We start from the raw sequence: 20,113 nt of genomic DNA, 5'->3' as shown, positions 1-20,113 counted from the left end.
CGTTCGGCAGTCCCGGGTAACTCATAGTTCCTCTTAACGCTCATGTCGAGCGCGATTGTGGGCAACGGTTCAGAGGAAATCAAAGCGCATCTCAAGGATATCCCCAAACTTTTTTTAAATGGCCGCCCTAATAGCTTTGCCGCCTCGATTCTGAGGCGATTGACACTGGCTGAAGTAACAATCAAGAGTAATGTGATAGAGCCTCAACGGAAAGAGAGCTTGGTAGTATACACAATTACTGTGGAAGAAGGTGAGTTATATACGTCCATTTCGCAGGATTGGCTTTCATCCAAACAGGCTAACGCGCACCATTTGTGTAGATATGGTGAATGGAGGAGGTAATATACACGGAGGCTGCTCTGCCTTCCTCATAGACGTGTATGCATGTTTGTTTATTTCTATCATGAATATTACACAAGACTGACACTTGAAATCACGCTGATACTAGATGCTCAACCGGCTCCATTATGGCTTTGAAGATTTCGCAAGGTGTTGCTAGCTTTGAGTAAGCGCGTCCCTTCTCCGAGTCGCCCCTCGTTATTCGGGTGATGATCGCTGAATCCTTTTGTGGCGTTCTTCTAGCGTATCTCAGTCGTTGAACATCGTCTATCACGCTCCCGCCACAATGTGAGCAGCTTCACAGTACAAAAAGTTTGCAGAGCTGACTTGGTTTGGTTAGTGGAGAAAATTTACGGATAGTGAATACGACAATGACTGTAGGCAGACGGGTCGCCTCAGCCAGGACGGAGGTTCGTTGTTCGTTATTCGGTTTCTGCCGCCAGTCATCATCGGCTCATTTTTTAGATCTGGAGCGAAACGCACCATCGACTCGTGGCTTCCGGAGTTCATATAAAAATGGAACCTAGTCCGACAAAATTGTGACGCGTATGCTACCAAGAGTGGAAGTGTGTTAGCAAAGTGTAGTTAGTCTCTCGCCATGATTTGTTGTTTCGGGATAAGGCTTCATAGAGATTGGTCAGGAGAGCTGTGACGCACAGAACATTCGACAGAGACTGAGAGAGAAAGTTAGGCCGGTCGTTCATGAAAAGAATTGACGAATGTCATTAATCCTGGATCTTAGGTAAACAAGACGATTACAACTCTCAGGTAATCAGACTACTAGCTCAGGACGGGATAACGATGTCGAACGATGCCGGTACGAGTGAAGTAAGGATATTGGATGGTAGTCGGTAAAACCTATGACTGGTTCTTGAGGAAAAGTTTCATAACATAGGCATCTTCGCCATCCCCGTCTGTGTAATCTGTCAGGTGGGATCCAAGCGCATCGCGTGAAAGAACGACTCACAGTACTTCTTCTCCACCTCCGCAACTTCAAAGCCCAGAGTATCTCTGTACAATCCGATTGCGGCAATGTTCGACTTGCGAACGTGCAATGACACGTAATTCGCTTTGTATATTGAGGCCATCGCATCCTCTGATACGCCTGTTGTCAATAAGGGATGGTAGCAGAAGCGTCGATTGCGTACGGGATAGCATCATCAGTCTTTTCGCGAGCCCCAGACGTCTATATGATCTCAAGACCGAGATCGAGTTGACATGGCCATGCATTTCGCCGCCTTTTTCTTCCGATTCTTCATCGCTGTGAGATAATCTAAGGCTTGGACAGACACTTATAATGAACCACAAGAAAGCGCACATTTTTGCCAACACATAACCTACGATATGACCCTTGTCATTCTCCGCCACAAATGAAAGCTGTGGCCATGTTATAATGTGGTACATCCCTAGGAAAGGGGAAGACCGTCAGGGTCCCGTAAGAATGGTCGAAGTAGTAATAATTTCACAGAATTTCATCAACTGTACTATGTGTGATCAAGACCAAGTGACTCTTTCGACGACGACATAACGCACGTAGTTTTCGGGCAAGTTCACAAGATTTCCAGCTTGGTGGTAGACGAAGTCTGCTTGCGCACAAGTCACAAATAAGTGAGTTGCATACCTTGCATGCCAGAAAGGTCTTCAGGCTGCAAGAGAAGCTTTGAGTATCGTGGTTTGAAAACGACATTATTCAAACAAAAAATTCATCGCACCTGTAATCATTTACAGGGCAATTCTTGTGTCAACAGCTCAAACAGAGCATCACGCACCCTGGCTAATCTTATGTTCATGGTGAAGTAGGTCGGACAAAACTTGAGGAAGTATTGGCGTTGGATCTGAGTCGAAAGTGGTGAACGTACACACGCCGGCGTTTAATAATACACCAACAATATTGGGCCATTGACAATGATAATCGATACAACAAGACATGAATTTACAAAGCCGAATGGTGTATAGATACTACTTCTCAGTGTACAGTAGTGGGTGACAGCACAGATAACTAGAATAATAAATCACAGTCAGCGTAAAAACACAAATACGTAAATTTACAGAGCTAAATATATGGATACTACTCTTCAAGGTGTGTAGAGTATAGAGAGCACAGAACAACTACTTCAAAAAAGGCATGAAAGACATAAAATAATAAAACAAGACCATTGTGATGCTTTGGGTTAGACCTTCGCCCCAGTTCCCCATCTTCCGTGTAAAGGTTCGTCATAACTGCTATAACCATTATTCCTGGCAAGGAAGAGCATAGTGGAGAACCCAATCAAAGTCATTGTGATAAAGCAAAGCCAGGCAAAGGCAACAATGGCGGTGAGAATATCGCAGGTGAATACACCAAAGCAAACACCAAGATTCGCCCAGAAATTCTGCAAAAAATTGAGTTATTGAGCGAACAAGATGATTGATGTTTACGCACCGTAGCTATGGCTGTACCGACAAGGAACATTATCCATATGATGAGAATCCCAATGGATTCGTGTCGGAAGGTGGTCAAGGGTCCGCTAACTCGGATGGTGTGTATAGTGTGTATACTATAATTTCATGAGTGATTAGAAGCGAGCGAAACTGGAGATATTTACATGAACCACGACCAGATCATGGCGAGAATAGACGTGACAAGCAACTCGACAACAATGGGATCTATAAATGAGAGGCTGATGAGCATGGCACATGATATCATTATTAGTGACTGAGTAGAAGACACACCATAGAAACTGGTTCCAGGAGCAAAGTTCAACGTCTGATGGATCCTGGCAGCTGTGAGTCCAAGCAAGACGATGGAGAACAGCGACTATAAAGTGCAATGTGTTAAAGTTAACACGATAGCAATGACAATTTGCATACCAAGGCAAAATATAAGCCGACTCGAAGAGCAGGTGCGTGATGGGAGACCATGGCGAAGGCTATGGGATGATTGGATGAGATGAAAAGTGATACTGAGTCAATCTTATAACATCGCCGTTTGGTTGTGACGACATTCGATGGATGTGCATTAGATTTAGGATCATAGATGTAGTTGGAGCCACTGAAATGACATCGTAGCACTGAAAGAAGGTTTCATTAGTTTAGGCGCCGGTTCCAGATCGATCAGTACAGCTGATAACGATTATCTATGATCATTACATAAGAGTTCTAAGGTAATCTATGGAAGGTCTGAAACTCGGATTTGAAGGTCAATCGACCCAAATGGGTAGACCGGAAACCGCCCCTCTATGAGGGCGAAACCTCGATAGAGGGACCGGAATATCTGAGTTTAAATTGGCAGGAACTGCGTTATCATTTTTAGAACGTTCTGGAATGCTGATTAATAGCCTTTTTTGGTAATTGACTTTTGGAGATATTCTAATTGGGGAATTGGCCACGAACCTATTCATTTACTGAAAGTCATGATTTGCGAGAAATTGCAAGATGTCTCCGACTCTACAGAGCTCTATACCTCATGACTTCAGTATCTTATATCTATGTCACTATCACTGTTTGATAATCTCTACTATAATAAAGCCTATGAGCACCAACATCCTGGAGAATTAATTGGATGAGAAGGTATCACTTACTAAGGATAGTGAAGGTTTTTTCTCTCTGTTTGCCTACCCTACATTGTATCTACATATTCAGGCATGTACTCTTGGCCTACAAGCTCCTACAAGTATTCCTGAAGTATTTCAATGTTCAAATTGCATTCCAACTCATTCCACTGACTGAGGATCAATTATCTCGTAGCCTTTTTCCTCAAATGGATTATCTCCGAAAGTCAGTTACCAAAAAAGGCTATTAATAAGCAGTCCAGAACATTCTAAAAATGATAACGCAGTTCCTGCCAATTTAAACTCAGATCTTCCAAGCCCTCTATCGAGGTTCCGCCCCGCAGGCGAACTTTAATCAAATTTTTTGATTATTCTCTTAGAGGGCTTGGTCACCAAGCTACCAAATGGGCTCAACTTCCAAGTGCGCTTTGGGCGAATATCTACGGTGTTTACCATTCGAACCTACTTTCTCCGCCTCCATTCGTATTTTAACACTACGATGTACATAAACACCATTGGAAGATTGCTCCGGTATGTGCCGAGGTCTGGCAAGATTGAATCTTCAAGGTTAATCAGAATATTGAATGAGTCCAAACCAAGCCCCGCAAGAAACGCAAAAGTACAAACCCAAAATATGACACCCAGTCATCACACTTCCTCTGATAACGGAATTGCATCGGGATCACCTCAAGAATCCACCAAAACGGAGCTATTTTGAGTTGATCATACTTGGGAGAGAGCACATCCTCGAGATCCTCCTCCTCTTCCGACAAAATTCGTGTCTTCTCGTTATCCTTCTCTTTTGAGCCTTCCAGTGAATCGGGCCCCAAATTGGTGGAATTGGATATCGACCCCGTATTGCGAGGTATCAATTTCCGGCAACTTGCTAAAACTCGATGTAATTTTGACTTCTTCTGAGGAATAGGCGCAATTGTATGAATCTTTTCACTTGATAGTGGTGGAAGCCTCGGACTTATAAATGGATACAAAGCCGAAGGATCCAGTCCAACCGACCTCAAACGTTGTGAATTGAACATGATCCCAGTGTTAGCTTTGAAGCACTCCCGAATCATCCAACGAAGGCTAATTCGTGCAAGAGTGTGGCGTGTAGAGTTCTTCACAGAACCACCTCCCACATCTATGAATTAAGGAAACAAAGGTCAGAATACTATGCGGAAAGCTGTATATGTATGATTTCTCACCACAGTGACAACCCTTGGAATTAAAAACGGAATTAGACGGAATAGTGACCTGCATTGAATGGTAATTACTCACAGCAAACCAGACTTCTTGTACGTCCGTTGGAGTCGTATTGTATTCACTGTGTAGGGAGAACCGCTCTTCGTAATCGCTTAGTCGATTATCTTCCGAACTTTCCCATTCAATGGAAGGAGGCAACGGACTGAGCCTCTGTTTCGGGCTTCTCGATAGTTGGCGGAAGCGTTCTTTGCCACTTGAACGATACGAGAAACCAGAATATGTCGGTCGACTTGGAGGCAAGTCCTGTGAATGATCAGACCGCGGATGAGGAAGATTCCAAAAGTTGGGTTTGAACTTGGCGCGCCGTTCATCAAGGGATATCGCGTGTCTAAATGTGCGAACGATGGTATTCGAGGTGGTAAATGGAAGTCGCTTGGGTATTAAACCTACAGAGTCCACAGTATCCCTATTCCGATCTCAGTGAGTTCAAGAAGCTCGCTAGCTGCCCGTACAAAGAGGTTTACTCACCATACTCCGAGGAAATCAATAATCACGTCCCTACAGAACGCTTCCTTGAATGCATTGGACTGCTCCCACCCAACCTTGTCTACTCTCGTATACATCTTATATGCAAACGGAACCTGCTGAAAATTGTCTTTAGAGAGCAGCCCTACTTTGTGAAGCATGCCCGCAAGACTATGAAACGCGGCCGCAATCAACATAATGGGGCTTGGTGAAATCTCAGCTTCATCACCTTCTGGCAGTGTACGCGCCTCTCGAAAACCCGAACATACAGATACGATCACCAGCTGTATCTAAACACGTCTAATTAGCACTTGATGCTCGGGACGCCGTCCGCAGTAGCATTGCTCGTACAGTTTTGCATCAGGAATTCGTACCCGTCTGACAACCACATCTTGACATCAGAATCTAATGCTTTCGGAAGGTCAAACGACGGTACACCTACCCATAACATGCGCATTTAGCTGATTTGCGAGTAACATATCCATCGCCTGCGCCAGAAAAGGTGATATTAATACGCATCTCTCGAGATGTCGGGTTCGTTTGACGTCACCTTTGATATCGTGGACATCAAGGGCGTCGCGACTCTGGGAGAAGTGTACGTCCCAATACCCGCCTGCCAAATCATTTCGTGAGCGCCCATCTAGAATGTAAGTTACGGTGTGCTCGCGAACCTGATAATACACCATCTGCTTCGACCGGTCCTCCTTCCTGAACAGCGAGCACAACTGCACAATGTTTGAGTTGTCGACATCGAATTGGTCACCAGTACCTGTGTGGACATGTATTAGCTATAGAAGGATGAGAGAAGGGAAGAGAATCACCATCAAAGCAAAGGACCAGAGTCCGATGCTCATGCTCGGGAGGTATAGTCGGAGGTATAATACGCGAATCTATCTTGTGTTCACGCATAGGACGTGGTCGAGAACGGGGTGGGGATATAGTCGAGGCGTCTTTGGCTGGAGGATCCACAGAGAATAACAGTCCTTTTGGCGTGTTCAATTCCTTCAATTCCTCCTCTACCCTGTCATTGTCATTAATGATCGTCACAGATGTCCCGCCAGTCGGATCTCGTTGGTGGTTCGCGTTCGTTATCGACATTGTCTTCGTGGATGACGAGCAGTATCAGTCGTAAGGGAAAGAAAGGTACGCGAAGGATTGACAGTCTAGGGAGGACTTGTTATAACTCTCGAATTCCGTATTATATTTTAATCCTGTGAACTCACCGTGAATACATCAGATCCATCATTTATATTGATGGAGCCCACAACTGGCTTAAAACAAAAAGAGAAGAAATCAGCGGGGTGACCAAGTGGTGACTGTTGACAATAGTTATTCTCTCTCGTAACCTACGAGGCTTCCGGCCTTCAATATGGAAGGACACGACTGAATTTGGCCAAGTTTTCATATGGCATAAACCTGGAATACAAGTGGAGAAGAACATCGTTCCAACTCATTCTGCCTGTTTCACGCTTTTTTATACCCTCGTAGAGCTCTGTGCATTTGACCAGTAGGATTTAGCGGTTATTGTTAGGATTGTTGGAAACAGCAAAACTGGCTTGAACGTTGGTACAGGACAAACCTGGGACAAACTAGGAGACAAAGCTATCTCCGGCAGGCGTCTATCTATTAGCGTCTATTTTTCCGCCAAGAAGGAAAACACCCCACTGCATAAAGTTTCGCCAAAGATCCAGTGCAACTATGTCCCGTTTGTTCAACATTTAGCGGCATCCCCGTCACAAAGACTGACACTGGGATTGCCTGCTCATCAAGCTGCAACGATCAGGTGGCACTCGAATCTGTACATGTTCAAAATAGGCAGGAAAAGAAACCGGCACAGGACTCGGAAACGTAGCTATTTTAATACATAAGTATTACAATAATCATGCTTGACGGAAAAGGAATGATATGATCAATCACTGCACAGAAATCTCGAACGAAAGACTAATCAACCCAAGTAACATACTGAGGATCGAACTTTGCTCTCGGAATATACTTTTTACCATTCTCATACTGTGCCTCCATTCGCATTTTCACACTCCTATGGATCTTCACACCTTGCTTCTGCCTCGGAATTCTCCTTGCTCTCCCTAGGTTGCACTCAATCTCCGTCAAGAACTTACCCGATCCGTCGTGGAATTTGTTCTTCACGGGCAGGAACTCCAGCGCCCACCATCCGGGAGCAAGGCTCAGCTGGTCGTAGATAGGGCTCATGGCATCTTCCAAGTCGAGCTCTTCTTCAGTTTTGAATATACTAGGGCTGGACCCTTTTGAAAGATCCTGACAAAGATCCTGAGAGTTTAGAGGAGGGGGATTACGCGGGATGGGCCGGATGCGGGAAGGAGTCACTGGGGCTGTCAAAGCAGGACGAGGTTCAACTTTGGGCCACAGTGAACTGGGATTCAATCCCAACGAGCGGAGGCCTTCTGAATCGAACAAAATCCCAGTATTAGTCTTGAAACACTGGCGAATCATCCATCGAAGGGGGATTCTAGCGAGGTTGGTCGTCTCTGTATTCGAAACAGATCCTCCTCCAACATCTATAACCGATTTCAATGATCGTGTAAATTTATACGTCGACCAACACTTACCGCAATGACATCCAGCGAACCAAACCTATGTACGGAAAAAAATACATTACAGGAATAAAATTCTACAGTCATTCAGCACACACCTCCTCAATGTCAGTCTTTTGGTTTGGGTCTTTGAAGAAGCGGAGGTATTCACGGTCGAGATGGTGGTGATGATGATGCGAGTGTTTTCCTGTCTCCTCAATCTTGTCGGTATTGACATCAGAAGGAGAATTCCAAAGATTTGCTTTGAATTTTGCGCGACGTTCGTCCAACGACACAGCGTGACGGAAGGTTTTTACAAGGGTATTCGACCTAGTGAAAGGTAGACGATGGGGTATCAAGCCCACCGAATTCACCGTATCCCTGCATAGTCAATTAGAGGGGGAAAAATAATCATATGATGAAGGGACGAGCGTACCAAACGCCGACGAATTCAATCGTAGCATCGACTGAGAACGCCTTCTTGAAAGCGGCGGATTGCGCGTAGCCGATCTCATCATCGCGAGTGAACATCTTGTACGCAAATGGGACTTGCTGGTGGTTGCACGCAGGCAGTATCCCGACCTAGATCAAAATCTCAGGAATTGTTCTCGGAAGGGGGAATATACCGTCCTACTTGCCTTGTGAATCATTCCTGCCAGACTGAACGGAGTTCGTTAAAATTGGCATAGCTCGTTTTTGAAGATAAAGTGGAGGAGAAGTGCACCTTCTAGCAGTGTATGCGCCTCGTGAAAAACCAAAAATGCAAATACGATCGCCAGCTTTATCTGATCATGATCCGGAGTTAGTGGTAAGTCTCCCAAAAAGTAATTATTAAAAGCCCACAGTTCTGCATAAGGAATTCATAGCCACCTGGCTCGACGGTCAGTTCATCGCTGTTCATGCGATCATCTTGGTTACGAACGAACCCATAACATGAGCATCCAAGTACCATCCTGATTCCATTCATATTTCGATCAATGCACGCCTACTTCCAGAACGCTGTATTCGCACCTATTGCCATATCTATAGTCTGTTGAATGAGCAAAGTATCAGGTGTGGAACAGCCTCCTCAGTGGATGAGTATGCACGGATCGTACCTTCGAGAACTTCGCCATCAAGGGCGTAGCAATCTGCGGAGACGTGTAAGTCCCTATACCAGCCTACAAGGAAGGGTATTTCAATCAGAGTCAAATACCGAACAACAGCGATGATTATATAGGATTATACCTGGTAGTAGACCATTTGTGTGTCTTTATCATCCTTTTTCAGTATGGAAAATAGTTGCACAATGTTCGAATTGTCAGAATCGAATCTGGTAATCCGAACCGATCAATTGAATCGCTAATAATAAGTGTGCAAGGTAGCATACTGATCACCAGTCCTGGTTTACAAAGAAATAGCCGAATAAAAAATCAATGAAGAGAGAGGATTGATAAGACATACCCGTCAAAACAGAGAACGAGTGTGCGGAAAGGATGTGCGGTCAACGGAGGTACAACATTGCTTGATGTGGTGGAATTTTGACTGTCTGTAGAAGATTCTCTACTGAAACTTGGGCTGGTCGGCGAATCCGTCAGTTTCTGATCACCCAAAACCGTCGCATTTCGGACGTGGTTGCTCTCGGGGGAAGTCATGGTACGGGGAACTTGAATGAAAGTATTTTGGGTTGAGGTTTGGCTTTTATAGCATTTGCCATAAACTTGAGCGCATTCAATCGCAGCCGAACGAGGATGACCGTCGAAGCGTCGAAGGTGGGGTGGTTTCTCCTTCTAAATTCCATGTACATATGTGTTCGAAAACGCCGGAGCGCTTATGGGGAGCTATGGGGCTGCCGCAGAGATAGGGTAAACCAATAAGTGGTTTCATGAACTTCCGACAAACCGGATAAGAATGATTGAATGATAGCTAATGATAGCTTGCATGCAATATGTCAAGATTGAAAGGTTTAGAAGTGTTCCGAATTCACAGAGTTTCTTCCTGCGGTAAATTGAACGAATCAAAAGCCGACTTGGTTGATTTCCAGGAGCTCAAGGGTCATAAGGTCAGTTCAGTACGAGAAGTTGAGAGAGAACTTCAGTTTAACGCTCATCGAGCATTCAACCTGAATTAAAATGTCACTTCAGCGGTCTTCGCCATCGATCAGCAGTTCAGCGATCACATTACCTTTATGAGAATCTAAAGTCGGGAAACAGTTAATTTTGTGACTGACTTCGTTCAAATATATGCTCAACGTCGGATAGGATGTAAGGTGTTGAGTGCTGTTGAGTGAGTTGATGGCTTGGAGAGTGTATTTTCTTTACCTCGTCTCCGTGTCCTGCCTGTGAATTTGCAACGCGCAATCTTCCATTCAACGCTCCTTCTTGCCTTGTTCAAATTACATCCGTTGTGAGTAGCTGTGAGTAGAGCGTTGTCAAGCTTCATCTTTGCCTCCGTTTGCCACATGGCGTTTCATGTGAAAATGGCGCTCTAAGGCTCTATGACGTGACACGCAATACTTCCGTCCGCCAATTTCCAACAATTTCCTCCTCCTCCTCCAAGTCTGGCTTCAGCAGTGCGTACCTAAGTATGCTATATGCTTGTATTTATCGTTTAATGCTTTCGAAATTTGAGCACATCAATCACCAGCTGCCAGTCAACTTTCCAATCCCGCCACGAACAAATTTGTTGATTTCGAGCTAAGCTTGAAACGCGGATACAAAGGATTTTCGAGGTGAACAAGACGGGTCCGCGGTGAATGTGGGAAAAGTCTTACTTCGCTTATTTCAAGACAAGAGACACATCCGCAGGGGTCCGTAGGTCATGCACAAGGCAAGCGACTATCGGTGAACCGACGACGCTTGACCAAGAAGCCTTCACTCTTCTTTATAGGAGATGGCCACAAGTAACGAGGACACCAGCACGCATCGATGAAGAACACAAATTAGGCATCTTGAAGGAGTTGAATATGAGGTCGGATCCAACGTTCCCAATTAGGAACTTTCAAAGTAAATGATTATTTCTTCAATTTGCCGAATCAAAACCCTTCCGAAGGCGTACTTGGTGATAAGAGGTGAAAAGTCACAGAAGTATAGTGCTGAGTGCACAAAGCAACTTTCCAAATAGTCGCCTGTAGTCTATGGAATTCTGACCGACTCTCAGTCGGGTATACGGAATCAAAGGGTCAAGTCGATAACAAGACATTTTAATTGAAATTTTCCCGTAGGATGGCGCGCCCCCTCGAATTCCTGATATGGAAGACAATGGATCAGGATGAAGCTCCGGACCATCTCAACGAGGCTATAAGTACGCGTCGTATTGTCTTTTCGTTTCGTTTCTTACCCAATTGATCTTGACAGCATAGGGCAGTCAAGCTGGAGAGCAATTCGCACTTCCCACTCGTCGTTATTTTCACAATAACACGATTACCCCTCCCCTCAGATATTCCCATCTCTGTTCTTTGTTTTATTTGTTCGATCTGATAATCTGTCATGCCTCCTTCACGCACGCACGATGAACCATATCAAGGTATGCCCTCCGAATTATTTGATGCAATGATTCTAATTAGCTGCTTCATAAGTAGATACGCACTATTCATTCCCGACGTTGGCCATCATCGCGCCAACGCCCAGAGCATTCACGTTTCCTGTTTCCCATACTCTCGACGCATCTCCGTACTCCACACCTGTTCATTCTCCTTTCGAGCCCGACCTCTCCTCGTTTAACATCACTTCCCCAGCGCCATCATGTTATCAGGCAACCCCACCGCTTTCACGAACACTATCTCCCAATTCTTCGGTATCTTCTGTATCAATACCATCAGTATCTGCAGGCAGCAAGTCGGCAACCCTCGACGCTCAGCGTAGACCTCGGAAGGGTGATGATGACTATATCAAACGCCCGGAGAACTCTTTTATCCTCTTCCGAAGCCAGTGCGCCGAGGGTCGTCAGCAGGCGGAGGAGGATGCCTCCCGCCACGGTTGCAAAAAGCAACGCCAGGCGGATCTGTCAAAAAGTATCAGCCAACAATGGAAAGCCCTCTCTGCTGAGGAGCGACGGTATTGGGAGGACTTGGCAAAGGAAAAGAAGCGGATACATCAGGAGAAATATCCCGGTTACGTCTATCGACCGAATCGTGTTCGGGATCAGCACGGAAAGGCTAGGAACAAGAAGTATACAAGGCGCAGAGCGGCGGATACTGGGAAGAAAGCCGACACAGGCAGCTTAACAACTTATGTGGTCCCCCCTCCCCAGGTCATCGCTCGTTCGAATTCTGCCCCTACCCCGCCGCCTCCGTCTTATCAGACTATCCACATCCCAAACGTCCTTCCTTCATACCCTTCTTCTTCTTCTTCTTCCCTCCTTCCTATGATCAGTCGACGGGCTGGTTACACCGGGAACGAGGACGATATCATGGCGAATTTTGATTTTTGCCCAAGTAATCTTCCAGGGCCTTCTTACGGACATCCTGATCATGAAGCGGGGCTTCAGGTAAATGCGTTAGCGTTCAATATAGTTGAATCAATACTGATCTCCGTTGCATTCGTGAACAGACATCCGTATTGTTCGATTTTCCGGCGCATGGTCCGATATCAAACGGAAGTGGAGCCACCGCACAACTTCAGCCTCCGACTCTCAACATAGATCCTGTATCTGCCTCATCTTCTGTAGCCTCCTCACCGATTTCCGGACCATTCACGCCTGCCTCGACAATCTCGAGCTACTACGTTCCATCAAGTTTCGATCAATTCGTTGCACCTCCTCGTCCCGATACTTGGGACCTACAACAGCAGATCCCTACCAATTTCGATATCCAGACGGGTGTTCCTATAGCACACGAGATGAACAATTCCTTCTATCCGTGGGATCCCAACACGATATGGCAAACAGAGCCGAGCATGCTCTTGCAGAACGACTTTAATCTTGAAGTCATTCCACCCATCGAGATGAAGAATCCCCAATATCCCGACTCCGCTCGATTCGTAGGACTTCCTGGTGAAAACATCGCAGGGGCTGGTTATTGGTCTGAGTTTGGGGATTATTCAGGTGACTCTGAGTTTTGGAATTCGACGTGAACCAAACGACACTCTTGAGCACTCTTGAAAGTACAACGATGGAAGATGTATCATTATACCTTTAATATGCAAGCATGTACAACTTTGTTATGGCCTAGTCTATATGAACTCTTTTCGTAAGTTGACGGTCCGACTCCATTTCAGAATGGATGCGCACCGTTTTACATGTTTGAGCGTTGTGGATTATGCACACAAACCTGCACAAATAGTCCTTCCAGAAATGGAAGCCCACTCTTATGCTTCTAACCCCTCTTCAACTTGCGCCGCAAGCTCATCACCCTCGACTGTTGCGGGTACCATATACGTGGGGCTCGAAAGTGGGTAGCCTGTGAACGCTGTGCTGAACGTCGATACACCATTTCATACGATGATTTGTGAGGATTTGTGAGGCTCGATGTATGTGGATATCGAATACGACTATATACTTGGCTCAACAAACAAGATTCACCGAAGTTGTGTTCAGCAATGCTAGCCTTTACCCCTCTCTATATGATCGGCCAACGGACTTCCTCAAGCAATGGCGCCACGATCGGAGTAAGAGATCCATTGCCAAATAAAACCGTTGGAGTCTCTGCGTCTGCTTCTAGCATGGACTATCGGAATTCAATCCTCGCCGACGGAAATGCTCTTCAATCACGGGAACGTCGCTGAAGAGACTGCTCCTGTTCATGATTTGGTTTGCATCATTCATGATACTGCAGGATACTGCTCAAAACGGCTACATATTCTGGAACGAAATGAGATGTATTGATCCCTTTGAGAAAGGTCAATGCGCCACAGTATCAATCGAACGTTGGGCAATGGGAGTAATTCCTCGCTCTTGCCGTCGACTTTGAACCTAAATTTTATCATTTAGTTTTACCATCGCACCTTGGAATTTTCCAATGAGCATCGCTCTTCGAGCTGTTCTCATCCCTAGTTCCTTCCTCCGAAATGAGTACCAGGAGTCAGGCCATCATTGTCGAAATACTTCATGAGCTTGGCCTACCAGCTGAAGTTCTTCATTTGCTCTTGATTTTCCGAGAAGCCGCATCCAAATCAACGGCTCAAATCATTGTGCATCCATTCGTCCGGAAAATCAACGCAAGTCCATTCCTCATTCTCATCAGACTTCAATCATACTATCTGCAATCTAGTTCTCTGGACGTAATCGCGTTGGAAGGATAATCACCATGGAGGCCGCAAACTCAAGCCTTGAGTATTGAGAGGCAAGGCCTCTGTCGTTGTACACGTTATCTTGTACAACCCAGCCTAATACAACTTGATTTTCATTTCTCAACTCATCCATTAGATTCAGACACCCTATATTTAAAACTTAGTATTAGTTGTTAGGAGCTAGAAAGCTACTGATCAGATTACTTATATGCTACAATTTCCAAAGTAAACGATGTATAGCTAGATGATTATCGCGATCGGCCAATAGTCATTATGTTCAGACTACGATGTTCAAGTTCCCCAAGTTCTCGGGGTGGGTCGCGGAGTCAATTCCCCGAATTTTCAGGAATTGCTGACTAAAAGGGCGTCATTTGTTCGTGTTTCTCGGCCATTTACAGTAATGTCGGATGCTGATTCCAATGCCACCTCTGGAGGCTCAAGGAAACGGCAACCCAATGCTTGCAATTACTGTAGAAGGCGCAAAGTGCGATGTAAGTCATTCCATACGTTGGGAGAATCTCTACTCAACGAAAGATCTACAGGCGACAGCGCGACTAGAGGAGGAGAGGCATGTTCCAACTGTACATCCATGAAGGTCGGCTTCTGATCCTTTAAAATTCAGCCGTTCTCACTCAACAAAAGATTGACTGTCTCCATACGGTACCGAGAAAGGTATTCACATTCTACAACTTATCAGCAGCAAGCTTTCAATCCAGATAATTTTAGAAAAGAGGACCACCTGCTGGGTATGAACTTTCAGGCTAAGTATAGACATGTCTCTGTCGGCATTAATACTTCAAAATTTCCTTTAGACGATCCGCGCAGCTCAAAAGTGACAACATAAAAGCCTTAACGGAATCCATACTATCTTCTGTTCCTTACAAGCTACCAGAAGACAAAACTGAACTGCAGCAAATCCTGAGAGAATTAGCTAGTTATATCCGGACACTCGAGAAACAACTTGCTATGGTTCAAATGTCGAATTCAGATCTGGGTAATGGTGGGTTTTGCTATTCTTCCGTGCGCAAGGTTATGGAACAGTTCATAGGATCCCCCGAACCTATACCGGTTCATGCCGGAGAACCATCAACGTTGGGATTTCAGGACGATCATGATGATACCGATGAACTTTCCGAGACATTGAAGAAATTACAATTCAGCCAATCTCCTGAACGGTATTCTGCTTCCAATAGACTCATGCTCATAAAGTCTGGTATCGCTGCTAATCAAGGTAATGGAATGGACACAAATCATGACGTCTTCAAGCGTCCTGTGTTTTGGACCATTCAGCCCGTACGTGATTTATAGGACTGCGTAGTCTTCACAGTTGAAGTTTTGTGTATTCTAGTGGCAATTCTTAAAGGAACCTCAACTTCCACCACTCATATTTCCTCCGCAAGATCTGCTTGATCGTCTAATAGATCTCTGGTTTGTGAAATCTCAGCCGTATTTCCCTCTTTTCCATCGCCCGACTTTCGAGAGGTCCGTGATTTCTGGATTACACTACCATGATCGACACTTTGGCGAAACTTTGTTGGCCATGTGTGCGCTCTCTGCTCGACACTCAGACGATCCTCGAACTTTCACGCATGGGTCGCCACTTTCCGCAGGCTTTATGTGGATGCAGCAAGTGAATCCGGCACCAATCACGTTCTCGGAGGCACCATCTCTAATGCAAGTGCAGAAACTTATCGTGAGTGATTTTGGTATCTAGCGTGCGGTGGATCATTCATTTACTCTACAGCTCTATGTCATGTTCATGCAAACTACGTCTATGCCTTACTCCAGTCTGGGGTTGACGGGGCTGGGAATCCGCCTTCTTCAAGATGTAGGCGCACATCGTAAGAAATCTACGCCGCCTACAGTTGCGGGAGAACTCTGGAAACGAGCCTTTTGGATCTTGAACTACATTGACCTCTCTCTGAGTATCAATCTCGGTAGGCCACGGGCTATGACCTCAGACGAGTGAGTTCAAGCGATATTTACTGGGTGAAACCATTAACGTATTCTACTCAGTTATGATGCAGAGTTTCCTATTGAATGTGATGATGAATATTGGGAGCAGTCTGGCGAACTAGCCTTCAAACAACCCCTAGGGAAATTTTGCCAATTGTCATATTGGATACACATGCTCAAACTAGTTGGTATATTAGAGACTGTTCAGCGTGCAACAGTGATTATTACTTGTGCCTTGCTGAAGTCGTTGCTGAAAATTGTCGATTCAGAGCACCGTGCGTCCTAGGCGTAAACCTGACCCAGATGCATTATTCCTAAGACAACAGGCCGTGATCGAGATTGACAAAGCATTAGGTTCTTGGCTGGAAAACATTCCTGCACAGTGTATGCCCAACTTCTCGTCTCATCTCATGACTCAAATTCCTGATTTTCAGTGAAATGGGATCCCCAACGTCAAGATACGGTGTCATTTCACCAGTCCGCAATGCTTTATATAATGTATTTTTTCCTTCGGATGGAAACGTATCGCAATGGTCTAGCGACATCTCCTACTTCGCTGGAAGTATGTGTCAATGCAGCACATTCATGTATTCACATTGTGGAAGCACATTGCAAGCGTGATTATCTCTCGCTTGGTCCACAATTGCTGGTAAGATTACTGTCTTCGAAGAGGGGGTCCTGAGAGATGAAATTTAATACACAGGCTGCAATTGCTAATTCCGGGATCGTTCTACTGATTAATATATGGAAAGCAAAACGCTTAGACCTGGATATAGACATAGATCTCGAAATGGGTGATGTAGTCAAATGTATGCTTCAGTTAGAACGATTCGAACAACGGTCAGCGTTTTTTGACTTTTTGTTCTTCCTACTCAAATGTTTTGCAGGATACAACTTGCGGGGCGCTTACGGTATTCTAATCTACGTATGAACTTCAGAAGAAGCGAAATACTGAATTTCCTCTAGGGACACCCTATTAAATGTCATCTTTATCAGTGGATTGACTGGCGTATACAACCTTGTCACAGGGAAGCAAAGGTCAGAACCTGAGCCTCGTCACTCCGCATCCGCATCCGCAATGCAATTCGATCACGGGATAGGCAGGTTCTTTCGCATCAACTCAAAGTCGTTGTGGATGCTCAACGTTCATCGGGTCCTTTAATAGAGGAACAACTCGAGCTCAACTCAATCCCGCCCACCAGCTTAACTTCAAACTCGTTTCACGATCCAGTTTCTGAAAATATGTCTATTGCAGCCTCGTTGTATGTAGGCCCAGCGCTTGAATGTAAAGTGTGATTCTTAGCTATAACTGCAAGTCATTGACAATTCATGTCTAGCGATCGAAATCAACTCCACGACTACACAACAGCAAGATTGGAGGTCTTCAGATATCATAGATATTAGGTGAGGTCCATGCGGATTTCCTGTTCTTGTACTCATAATATTGCGCGCAAAGTCAGGCGAATTGGGCTGAGTATATGGAAAGTGTAGACGAGGTATTGAGATCTTTGAAACCATCTTGATGCTAAACTATCTATTCTTCTCATCCATCGATTCAATATCACGATGGGCACCATGGCCCATTTGGATATATCTAGTCGCTTTCGGACTCATAGAAAGACCGGGAGGGAATGAAAGATCCACAAGGGTGTTGGCTCTTCCGTAGTCCTGGAATATCATGTCGCAAGGTGCAGTCATTGAATAAGAGGCGTCGCACGACATCTTCTGCCGGATGCAATCGTCGACATTGCCTAGCGCATATTGCTGCGGCAAAAAATTGCCTGGTTCTCAGGATGAACATGTACAATATAGTACAATTTACGCGTTGGTCTAGTTGTTCTGTGTAAGTTTCAGGATGTTTTTTGGTGCATGCGGTAAAACTGGGCTGAAGAGTTACAGTTCTCGCGCTCGGCCATCCTTAATTTCGGGGTGATGAAATTAGCTAATGATGGCTTTTCTTCCTTTGGCTATCTGATTTCAATCCACCGACGGTCTAGGCGCCAGGTCGTCGCTCCCGTCTCCATGTTCTTCTGACATATCGTTATTTCGGGGGTCCTGACCACGTAGGCCTCGCTCCTGTGATTTGAAGACTATTGAGGTTTATCCGTCTTGCTCTCTAAACACGCTCCCCGATATGGCTATGCGTATAGAATCCGACATTACTCTCTGAGGTTCTCCGAGTCATGATGCATGATGTGCCGCCACAGATACGCTATACTACCGGACTAAGCAAAAGCCTATTCGTTCTCATCGATTGCATGACTTGTTTTCAAGGTCAAATGTCTTATCAGTGAACGATTCACATACGCCAGAGTACATACATACGCTGCTATCATAAACATGGGAAGCTATTATAACCTGCCCTCGAATGACTATTCCTAATTTGTATCGTTGTCGAACCAATAATCTTAAAGTAAAGAATTACTGTAATAGATGTGACTGATAGAACCCTGATATATCCGACCCGACTTGAGTTTACATGCCATATTTCCTCTTTAATGCTAACCACCAAAGCTGGGAAGAAGGGTTCCTGGTCGTGAAATAATTCATATCTTGTTCTGGAATGCGATTGATATCGACTCGGTTCCAATATCGAGATAGAACGAAAGTCACATCTTGGGCGTCTCTGTCTGACATTCGACTATGGATGTCCAGTTGTTCAACGCAACTCAATGGTATACACCGTTCAAAAAATGAGCTCACATCATCCACGTTTTTAGTTTGGCTCGTATGAATTCAGAGATGGTAAGAAACGGTATTCCCTGAATTTTGACAACGGTTGAAGCGTCCAATCGGCGAGGGCCAGCCTCACCAGCAGGTAGTATCTCAATCTTGACCGTCTGAGTAAATAAGATCGAACGAGCAACTGAAAAGACATCTTACTTCAATGGCCGGGATTGGTCGACGATAAGTAACATGTAATCTGATTATGATTTAGCTATTGAAAAGGAATGCTAGAACTGTCGCCCGTACCTGTTGGTCCAAGGTGAAAGAGTTGTAGAGAAATCTTCGTTGTCCGAAATTGCATCGCGCACACGACGAAAAGGATGACTTTGATGCTGGCCTCCTTCAACGATACAGTAAATTTCCTTGTTAATAGACATTAAATCTAGAATGAGCGTTCAAACAATGACGACACACCTCACATTGAGGAGCGTTTGCAAGTATGGCAGTGAACACACTACCGTAGAAAGCATGCGACACACGGCTTGCGACCAACAACCGAGAAAGAGCATTGGCCGCTTCCAAAAGTCTTCGAGTCTCGGTCATATTGTGGCAGTAACTTTGAGGTTATGAAGGGCAGAGGAAGTTCATGATACGGTTAAAGGAAACGATATTGAAGAATGTTCCCTCAGGAATCTCGTTATTTATATTGAATCCGTGAGGGCGTAAACCTGGATCAGCATAGAATGTAGATCTATCCTATCTTTCCCAATTACGGGATTATCCGATCAAGCCTTCTGCACGTTGTTTTGGGCTCCTGGAGAAAAAGTTGGCGAAATGAATCGCAAGGAAAATTCAGGTAATAAGTTTAATCTCTGAGTTCTTATTTAAGAAGGAGCAAATGTCTTTTTGTTTTGTCAGTGCATGAATATAGAAGATCGAGAAAGCACTTTGATTTCACAGGCATATAGTGTTTTGAGTTTTTATTGATTCTCTAAAGCTTCAGCGACGTGCGCAAAGCTGGAGATTGGCCGGACGAAGTGAAGAATAGATTTCCCCAGATCACCCCGCAAATATTCTTCATGGGCCGACATGGGGCCTAGCCTAGTTCAAGTTGATCCGCCGTGCCTGTGACCGTCAC

The 20,113-nt window shown here is 45.0% G+C and overlaps 10 protein-coding genes across 10 annotated transcripts; 5 read left to right on the top strand and 5 right to left on the bottom strand.

The window, feature by feature from the left end:
- Nucleotides 1–42: 42 nt before the first annotated feature.
- Nucleotides 43–882, top strand: C8R40DRAFT_1168862 (HotDog domain-containing protein; the record flags this gene model as incomplete). The annotated part of the gene is made up of 6 exons (XM_046231265.1): nucleotides 43–250; nucleotides 321–378; nucleotides 449–505; nucleotides 583–627; nucleotides 680–749; nucleotides 805–882. 6 exons carry the CDS (start codon nucleotides 43–45, stop codon nucleotides 880–882), a joined length of 516 nt encoding a protein of 171 aa, XP_046088038.1.
- A 164-nt stretch (nucleotides 883–1,046) lies between these two features.
- On the bottom strand, nucleotides 1,047–2,201 carry C8R40DRAFT_1096593 (acyl-CoA N-acyltransferase). Its single transcript, XM_046227744.1, has 8 exons — nucleotides 2,109–2,201; nucleotides 1,961–1,985; nucleotides 1,873–1,904; nucleotides 1,806–1,818; nucleotides 1,658–1,745; nucleotides 1,488–1,600; nucleotides 1,307–1,435; nucleotides 1,047–1,253 (listed from the first exon to the last, which is right to left on the bottom strand). The coding sequence occupies exons 1-8, from the start codon at nucleotides 2,127–2,129 to the stop codon at nucleotides 1,198–1,200; spliced, it is 477 nt and encodes a 158-aa protein (XP_046088037.1). The 5' UTR covers nucleotides 2,130–2,201; the 3' UTR covers nucleotides 1,047–1,197.
- C8R40DRAFT_1096590 (uncharacterized protein) lies at nucleotides 2,175–3,411 on the bottom strand. Its single transcript, XM_046227743.1, has 5 exons — nucleotides 3,190–3,411; nucleotides 3,052–3,136; nucleotides 2,925–2,985; nucleotides 2,762–2,876; nucleotides 2,175–2,711 (listed from the first exon to the last, which is right to left on the bottom strand). The coding sequence occupies exons 1-5, from the start codon at nucleotides 3,238–3,240 to the stop codon at nucleotides 2,511–2,513; spliced, it is 513 nt and encodes a 170-aa protein (XP_046088036.1). The 5' UTR covers nucleotides 3,241–3,411; the 3' UTR covers nucleotides 2,175–2,510.
- Nucleotides 3,412–4,266: 855 nt separating this feature from the next.
- C8R40DRAFT_998572 (uncharacterized protein) lies at nucleotides 4,267–6,461 on the bottom strand (the record flags this gene model as incomplete). The annotated part of the gene is made up of 13 exons (XM_046236802.1): nucleotides 4,267–4,429; nucleotides 4,497–4,668; nucleotides 4,753–5,007; nucleotides 5,072–5,084; nucleotides 5,145–5,233; nucleotides 5,342–5,535; nucleotides 5,598–5,765; nucleotides 5,824–5,884; nucleotides 5,946–5,972; nucleotides 6,037–6,082; nucleotides 6,145–6,207; nucleotides 6,266–6,363; nucleotides 6,416–6,461. Coding segments are annotated over 13 exons (1,395 nt in total), but the record flags the coding sequence as incomplete, so codon positions are not given.
- A 717-nt stretch (nucleotides 6,462–7,178) lies between these two features.
- C8R40DRAFT_83512 (uncharacterized protein) lies at nucleotides 7,179–9,911 on the bottom strand. The gene is made up of 13 exons (XM_046236375.1): nucleotides 9,590–9,911; nucleotides 9,516–9,527; nucleotides 9,374–9,458; nucleotides 9,244–9,306; nucleotides 9,158–9,176; nucleotides 9,073–9,099; nucleotides 8,990–9,016; nucleotides 8,871–8,931; nucleotides 8,785–8,806; nucleotides 8,583–8,728; nucleotides 8,266–8,527; nucleotides 8,183–8,207; nucleotides 7,179–8,131 (listed from the first exon to the last, which is right to left on the bottom strand). Exons 1-13 carry the CDS (start codon nucleotides 9,778–9,780, stop codon nucleotides 7,536–7,538), a joined length of 1,536 nt encoding a protein of 511 aa, XP_046088034.1. The 5' UTR covers nucleotides 9,781–9,911; the 3' UTR covers nucleotides 7,179–7,535.
- Nucleotides 9,912–11,347: 1,436 nt separating this feature from the next.
- C8R40DRAFT_83357 (uncharacterized protein) lies at nucleotides 11,348–13,291 on the top strand. The gene is made up of 4 exons (XM_046236370.1): nucleotides 11,348–11,428; nucleotides 11,487–11,650; nucleotides 11,703–12,613; nucleotides 12,676–13,291. Exons 2-4 carry the CDS (start codon nucleotides 11,614–11,616, stop codon nucleotides 13,195–13,197), a joined length of 1,470 nt encoding a protein of 489 aa, XP_046088033.1. The 5' UTR covers nucleotides 11,348–11,428; nucleotides 11,487–11,613; the 3' UTR covers nucleotides 13,198–13,291.
- A 673-nt stretch (nucleotides 13,292–13,964) lies between these two features.
- On the top strand, nucleotides 13,965–14,493 carry C8R40DRAFT_82811 (uncharacterized protein). Its single transcript, XM_046236355.1, has 3 exons — nucleotides 13,965–14,003; nucleotides 14,054–14,280; nucleotides 14,334–14,493. Exons 2-3 carry the CDS (start codon nucleotides 14,131–14,133, stop codon nucleotides 14,400–14,402), a joined length of 219 nt encoding a protein of 72 aa, XP_046088032.1. The 5' UTR covers nucleotides 13,965–14,003; nucleotides 14,054–14,130; the 3' UTR covers nucleotides 14,403–14,493.
- Nucleotides 14,494–14,713: 220 nt separating this feature from the next.
- C8R40DRAFT_83362 (uncharacterized protein) lies at nucleotides 14,714–15,796 on the top strand. The gene is made up of 6 exons (XM_046236371.1): nucleotides 14,714–14,947; nucleotides 14,995–15,024; nucleotides 15,079–15,098; nucleotides 15,165–15,352; nucleotides 15,401–15,645; nucleotides 15,686–15,796. Exons 1-6 carry the CDS (start codon nucleotides 14,753–14,755, stop codon nucleotides 15,698–15,700), a joined length of 693 nt encoding a protein of 230 aa, XP_046088031.1. The 5' UTR covers nucleotides 14,714–14,752; the 3' UTR covers nucleotides 15,701–15,796.
- C8R40DRAFT_1041095 (fungal-specific transcription factor domain-containing protein) lies at nucleotides 15,755–17,239 on the top strand (the record flags this gene model as incomplete). The annotated part of the gene is made up of 6 exons (XM_046223972.1): nucleotides 15,755–16,045; nucleotides 16,097–16,317; nucleotides 16,369–16,525; nucleotides 16,578–16,692; nucleotides 16,743–16,957; nucleotides 17,012–17,239. Coding segments are annotated over 6 exons (1,227 nt in total), but the record flags the coding sequence as incomplete, so codon positions are not given.
- A 1,544-nt stretch (nucleotides 17,240–18,783) lies between these two features.
- C8R40DRAFT_1168857 (uncharacterized protein) lies at nucleotides 18,784–19,578 on the bottom strand (the record flags this gene model as incomplete). The annotated part of the gene is made up of 5 exons (XM_046231263.1): nucleotides 18,784–18,949; nucleotides 19,012–19,139; nucleotides 19,192–19,231; nucleotides 19,282–19,397; nucleotides 19,450–19,578. The coding sequence occupies 5 exons, from the start codon at nucleotides 19,576–19,578 to the stop codon at nucleotides 18,784–18,786; spliced, it is 579 nt and encodes a 192-aa protein (XP_046088029.1).
- Nucleotides 19,579–20,113: the final 535 nt, after the last annotated feature.

The sequence above is a fragment of the Lentinula edodes genome, assembly GCF_021015755.1.
Source record: "Lentinula edodes strain Le(Bin) 0899 ss11 chromosome Unknown C8R40scaffold_11, whole genome shotgun sequence".
Taxonomy (NCBI): domain Eukaryota; kingdom Fungi; phylum Basidiomycota; class Agaricomycetes; order Agaricales; family Omphalotaceae; genus Lentinula; species Lentinula edodes.
The sequence above is the reverse complement of the archived record's forward strand: the minus strand, read 5'-3'. Positions and strand labels throughout refer to the sequence as shown.